This window comes from Pundamilia nyererei, unplaced genomic scaffold (assembly GCF_000239375.1).
Source record: "Pundamilia nyererei isolate P.nyererei 1_Seehausen unplaced genomic scaffold, PunNye1.0 scaffold00124, whole genome shotgun sequence".
NCBI lineage: Eukaryota > Metazoa > Chordata > Actinopteri > Cichliformes > Cichlidae > Pundamilia > Pundamilia nyererei.
The window spans coordinates 1-3,045 of record NW_005187525.1 but is presented as its reverse complement, the minus strand read 5'-3'; the positions used below and the strand labels follow the sequence as shown (position 1 = coordinate 3,045).

Below are 3,045 nucleotides of genomic sequence, written 5' to 3'. Positions count from 1 at the left end.
GAGCCTGACTTATTGTTGGCAATACTAACCAGGTTCACACTATAGGTGTACAGAGACTGGAAACATCTTTCTCACACACATCCAGGGATGTCTCCAACGCTCTGACAATTTTCAGTCTGGGAATTTTGCCCATCCAAATGATGAAAACAACAATGGTATTAGAGTCTTTCTTCTTTAAATGACTGGCAGAGTGAAGCTGCACCATCATCACACAGATGCAGTCATTTGTACCCGCCGCTAAAGCGTAAGAAGACGCTGCAGTACTCTGCGAAACGACAGGTGTCGCCACTCAGATAATATCACATCACTTTTTTTGTGCAAAGTTCTTTCCACAAACTTAAGTTTTCAAACATTTGCAACAACTCTGTGTGTCAGTGTGTCTCTGAGCCTCTGTGCACGATTATTAGTGAAACGGTGATAAAAACCAGTGCAGACTCGTGTTCAACCTGGCTGCAACACTGACAGTCTGCACACGTCAATCAATGATTTTGGCCTCCTTGTGTCCCAGCTCACACAAGATGACATCAAATTCCTATTTAAATGCGCATTTTAATGCATTTCAACCCTCTGTCGTGATATAAATGTCTTTGCTACCTGTGGGAGTCCAGCTTGGGTTGGGGTCTCTTCACGCCTCTCCTTTTAGCAGTAGGGACATCAGCCAGCTGTGATACCTCACCTTCATCTCCTGCATTGAAAACACATGACAACAGGATGTGTTTCTAACTCATTCTGTTGGCAGCGTGGCAAACTTCAAGCTTATCTTTAAATCCAGACAAATTATAGACTGGAGGTTACAGAAGAAATGTGCTGGTTTGAACAGTATCTATCTGATAGGTTTCATTTGCTCACGCAAACAAAAACATGTGTTGTTATTGTTAGAAACATCCAGTCTCAGAGTGATGCTGAAAAACCAGTTCATGCATTTGTTAATTCTAGGCTGAACTAACAAATTCATTATTATCAAGCTGTTCCAAAAAGCTTTGTGGAAGGACTATGAGACTATGGGAGGTTGTATTTCTCCCACATTAGCCTTTTTTCCTGAATCTTATTTTTCTATGTGATTCTTCATTAAACCATGAATTTAAAATACAAAGTTCTGAATCATCACATCTTAAAGACCTCATAGTAATCCTGTAAGAGCACAGCAGCATCTACCATCTGCAAAAGGGTCTCCTTCCTCCTGGCCTCCCCGGCCTGGGGAGTGTGGTGGTGGGAGTGGGGGGAAAGCTTCATCCTCTATGCCGTCATAGTCAGGAATGTCCTGCGGGCTATTTTCCTGTGGGTCAACCATGGTGAGTCGGTCCTGGAGACAAAGTAAAAGACGTGTGAGCCCCAGTCGTCAACAGCATCAGCATTAAGTTACATGAATTTACTGTGTTACAACATCAACATGAAAACCTAAAAAACTGGCATTTACCTTTTTTTTTTTTTTTACATTAACAGGAGGAGCTGTACAGACACTCATCCCACCTGGAATTATACCCCAAATTCAGAAATGTACTATTACGATGCATTAATGGTCCATTATGTTTGTTTCACAGTTATATACATAATACAATTTATAGATTTGTATACATTTACATTCTATCAGGGATGAACTGGTTGTGAACCTTTGGGCTGATAATGACATTTAAAAGTTACAATTTGGATGAATTATTACTGCGATACTTCTTTTGGACTCTGTAGTACCACAGAAATATCATTAAAGTAACAGGTTTGTTTTAAAGTCTTTCAGCTGTTCCGTAAGCATCATCGTCATCATCATTTATATAGCACTTTAAAAACACACCTGGCAGACCGAAGTGCTGCACAATACAAATGTAGTAATAAAATAGCAAAACACAAACATAGCAATAAAGTAAACTCTTTTGAGCCAAACTGATGTGACACAACACAGACACAAAAGGAAATCTTCTACGTTGTTTTGCTGTTCACACAAGTTCTAATGCTACCCTTTGTTTCTGGAAGGAGACGATTTTCTGTCCAGTATTAAAGTTCAAAGAGCAGGGTATCCGTCTCCAGTGGACTGCTGAACAAGTTTACCAGAAGAATCAGACCCACGGTCATGTTGTGTCACTTTGAGTGATTAGTCAGCAGCAATAACAGGGAATGACAAACTGACAGACTTTGGATATAAAACAAACAATTTAAACATCTTCTCGGATTCCTTTTGCTGCACATGTCTATGTATGTATTTGCTGTACAGTGTCATTTGTTTGGAACATTAATCTTGATGTATACATGAACATTTGATTTAAAAAACGTGTTTAAAAATGAACACTGACACAATTAAACACAACACTGGTGCACGGTGACTGCAAACAGAAGCAGCTGTTTGTATCCTCCTGTGGATACAAACCAGCAAGAACTCATCAGATCTCTGTCACTTACCATTAATGAAGTTTGGCTTTTATTAATAAACAGAGAGCACGGATATCGGGCAGGTATCACTTCGTCTGGGCCCTTAATGGGGTCGTCCGTGAAGCGGACACGTCAGTAGCTCGCAGGCGCAGCCACAGGAAGGTGGCAAACTAAACAGGCTGCTGATCGGACCCAAACCGCTCGGCTCTGCAGGATTTCACGGTCAGAGCCGCAGCAGCAGGACACCATGATGTTAGCGGCTAGTTTAGACAGAACCAAACTGAGAGACTTTGGGTAAGCTATGAATAATGTAAGCTAACTGCTGTCAGATGAAGGAGCTCTAAAGTGTGACAAGAACATGACACAGCAGCTCTGTTTAAAATGAAAGGAAACGTTATTGTCATACCTGTTATGAGCAGTCGACAGAGAAACACGACAACTTTCAGCTTCAGCCGCTGAGATGCGCCTTTTTTCCCTCCACAGGAACGAATGAACGCCTCCTTCCTCGTGGTTGTTATTAGCGCTCAGCAAACAGCAACATGGTGCATTAGCGCCACCAAATGGACAAGTCAAATTCTGTCAAACAATTTCGCCTGAAAAATGAAATATGGCCTGATAGCTTTCACCCAGGGGCGATTCTAGGATCAGAGCTTTGGGGGTGCTGAGCACCCAGAGAGCTGCCCA

At 41.7% G+C, this 3,045-nt stretch overlaps 1 protein-coding gene across 1 annotated transcript in view; it reads right to left on the bottom strand.

Annotated features, from left to right (window-relative positions):
* tipin (timeless interacting protein) overlaps positions 1 to 2,896 on the bottom strand; it is a 10,046-nt gene extending 7,150 nt beyond the window's left edge. The window contains exons 1-3 of the mRNA XM_005742834.1: positions 2,768 to 2,896; positions 1,156 to 1,303; positions 595 to 685 (exon numbers count right to left, since the gene is read on the bottom strand). Of these exons, the coding sequence (XP_005742891.1) occupies positions 595 to 685; positions 1,156 to 1,291 (227 nt within the window). The 5' untranslated portion in view covers positions 1,292 to 1,303; positions 2,768 to 2,896. The remainder of the gene's footprint in view (positions 1 to 594; positions 686 to 1,155; positions 1,304 to 2,767) is intronic.
* Between the last annotated feature and the right edge of the window lie 149 nt (positions 2,897 to 3,045).